The sequence below is a fragment of the Guillardia theta genome (assembly GCF_000315625.1).
Source record: "Guillardia theta CCMP2712 unplaced genomic scaffold GUITHscaffold_204, whole genome shotgun sequence".
Taxonomy (NCBI): Eukaryota; class Cryptophyceae; order Pyrenomonadales; family Geminigeraceae; genus Guillardia; species Guillardia theta.
In genome coordinates, this window is record NW_005434472.1 from 1 (window position 1) to 2,891 (window position 2,891).

The window sequence follows — 2,891 nt, forward strand, 5'->3', positions numbered from 1 at the left end:
CCTTCGCTGTATCCCTTAACGTCTCTTCTTCTTCCTCCTCCTCTTCGTCGCTCTCTGTTCCTTCCTTCGTCACGATGTCCTCCTCCTCCTCCTCCTCCTCCTCCTCCTCCTCCTCCTCCTCCTCCTCCTCCTCCTCCTCCTGCCTCCAACGCCGCAGCCACCGCTGCAGCCTTCGCCAGCTACTCAAGATGTCAGGAGGGGGATGGGCACTCGAGAGCGACAGACCTTTCTATGCTGCTTCCATGCTTCCTGCGAGGAAGAACGTGAGAAAATTAGGACAAGGAGAGGGGAGAGGCAGCAATGGGGGAAAGGTTTAGGGATGAGGAGGATGAGAAAGGACGAGCGAGGATGAAGAGGAGCAGGAGCAGGAGCAGGAGCAGGAGCAGGAGCAGGAGCAGGAGCAGGAGCAACGGGAAGGAGGAGTGACTAGGAAGGCAGAGAAGCTTACCCTCGCGGTACGGGGAGGGGCCTCCAGCAGAATGTCAGATTGTCGTTGACTGGGTTCAACCGGAGAGAGAGAACTCAGAAGGCGATGCGAATTGATTGAGGCCAAAGATGCGGGAGGAGGAGGAAAAGCAGCAGTAGCAGAAGCAGCAGTAGAAGCTTCAGCTCCTCCAGCTCCTCCAGCTCCTCCAGCTCCAGCTCCAGCTCCAGCTCCAGCTCCAGCTCCAGCTCCAGCTCCAGCTCCAGCTGGAGCAGCAACAGGATCCTAAGAACAGTCGAGGAGTTATGGAGCCTCCCTTGGGTGCCTCTTTTGCCTCCTCCCCCTCCTCCTCCCGTCCCACCAGCGCCCTCTCACCTCCTTCCCGTTGGTCTCCGGCATGCTGATCCCTTTCAAGCTCAGCAGTCGTTCGATCTGACCGTTCATGTGAGAATCCCCTCCCTCCACTCCCTCCCCTCCCCTCCCCTCCCTCCCCTCCCTCCCCTCCCTCCCCTCCCTCCCCTCCCTCCCTTCTCTTCCTCTCTCTCCCCATTCCTCCTCTGCATCCTCACCTTCACTCGTAGTATGTCGCTTCTCTCCGACGCTGCCAAGAGTTCGGCCACCTGCTCCTCGAGCTTCTTCACTCGATCCAACAACTGCCTGTTGCTCTCTGTGTCGTCTTCCCACTTTCCACCGTCACAGAAGAACTTCTCGCATCCCTCAGACGACGCAGGCTTGGTTTGATTCTCCAACATCAGCAACTGCGGAGCGATCAGCCCTCCCAAGTACCCCGAACCACTCTGTCCGCTATCGCCGCCGCCGCCACCACCACCACCACTGTTGTGTCCTCCTCCCTCCTCCTCCCTCCTCCTCCCTCCTCCTCCCTCCTCCTCCCTCCTCCTCCCTCCTCCTCCCTCCTCCTCTCTCCTCCTCTTGTCCCACCTTCAGCCCGAAAAGAGCAGCTGCTGTGGATGAGTTGCTGTGATCATGACTCTCGTTGCTGATGCCAGCAGCGAGCTGACGCTGAAGGGGGTTGTCAGAGGGATAAAGATGGGGACAGAGGAGAGGCAGCCAGCCAGCCAGCCAGCCAGCCAGCCAGCTAGCCAGCCAGCCAGCCAGCCAGCCAGCCAGCCAGCCAGCCAGCCAGCCAGCCAGCCAGCCAGCCAGCCAGCCAGCCAGCCAGCCAGCTAGGCAGGCAGGCAGGTAGGCAGGCAGGCAGGCAGGCAGGCAGGCAGGCAGGCAGGCAGGCAGGCAGGCAGGCAGGCAGGCAGGCAGGCAGGCAGGCAGGCGACCTGGACGTAGAGCACGAGATGGTAACGCATCATCTCCTCGAAACCTTCCGAACTGAGACGGCGAATCAGAGAGGGAAGGGAGGGCGGGGAGGAGGAGGCAGGAACGAGAAGGAACGACAAGCCGGGTGCAAGAGGGAGAAGAGACTGGGTGGGGGGTAAGAGGGGAGCAAGTACAGCTGACGGGGAGAGAGGGGGGAGGCAGGACTCGAGGAGCAGGAGCAAGACAGGAGGAGCAGGACAGGAAGAGCAGGAGCAGGAGCAGGAGGAGAAGCGACGTGCGTCCAGGGGGCAGGAACAGGGACCTTAGACATCCGTTGGAGTTGCAGAAGGAGAAGTTGGGCCCAGCAGTGAGGACATGGTAGTCATCGGGAGAGAGGTGAATCTGACCCACGAGCGGAAAGTAAGTCGGGGATGGAAGGGGAGGAAGAGAGGGGGAGGGAGGGAAGGGGAGCAAGAGAGAGGGAGGAAAGGGGGGGGGAGTGGAGGAGGAGGGAGGGAACGAGTCCGGCAGGGCGTCAGCAGCTCGCAGAGGTTTGAGAGGTTGTCAAGGTCTCGTACCTGAGCATCCTTCGAGTTGTGGGTGAGTTTCTTCAGGCCATCTGCAAGCTCGTTGAACGTGACTGGCTCTGCGTCAGCAACCTCCTCCTCCTCCTCCTCCTCCTCCTCCTCCTCCTCCTCCTCCTCCTCCTCTTCGTTCGTCCCCCTCGCCCATCCCCTTCCTCCCTCAAACGTTTCCCCTTGCTCACTTTCTCCGTTGCTGTCCAGGTCGAGCTTCTGGTGACGAGCGGGTTGATCAGAGCACGAAGGCAGAGGGCGGAGGAGGTAACACAGGGAAGGAGAAGAGCAGGCAGTGAGGCATCAGGCTGCAGGAGCGAGAGTGAAGGGAGAGGGGGATGGAGGAGGCAGCAGGAGGCCAAGGAGACAGGCAGATCGCAGCAGGCAAGGGACATGAGAAGGGTCCAGACCTCGTACAAGCTTAAGATCCTTGCGGAGAGATCCGCCGAGGTCTTGAAGCTCGCGAGGTTGCAGAGGAGGGGATCCAGCGCTGATTCCTTCTTGAACGAAACCTTGAGGCAAAAGGTCACCGTTACCTCTCACTGCAGGACCCTCCTTCCGTCTTCCCTTGCCCACTACCACCACCACCACCACCACTGTCCCCTCCTCCTCCTCCTCCTCCA

At 60.8% G+C, this 2,891-nt stretch overlaps 1 protein-coding gene across 1 annotated transcript in view; it reads right to left on the bottom strand.

The window, feature by feature from the left end:
* Positions 1 to 522: 522 nt before the first annotated feature.
* Positions 523 to 2,891, bottom strand: part of GUITHDRAFT_120907 (hypothetical protein) — a gene marked incomplete at both ends in the record, with an annotated part of 4,731 nt that continues 2,362 nt past the window's right edge. The window contains 7 exons of the mRNA XM_005819806.1: positions 523 to 690; positions 800 to 856; positions 994 to 1,182; positions 1,364 to 1,444; positions 2,272 to 2,333; positions 2,460 to 2,487; positions 2,679 to 2,780. Coding sequence (XP_005819863.1) covers positions 523 to 690; positions 800 to 856; positions 994 to 1,182; positions 1,364 to 1,444; positions 2,272 to 2,333; positions 2,460 to 2,487; positions 2,679 to 2,780 — 687 coding nt within the window. The remainder of the gene's footprint in view (positions 691 to 799; positions 857 to 993; positions 1,183 to 1,363; positions 1,445 to 2,271; positions 2,334 to 2,459; positions 2,488 to 2,678; positions 2,781 to 2,891) is intronic.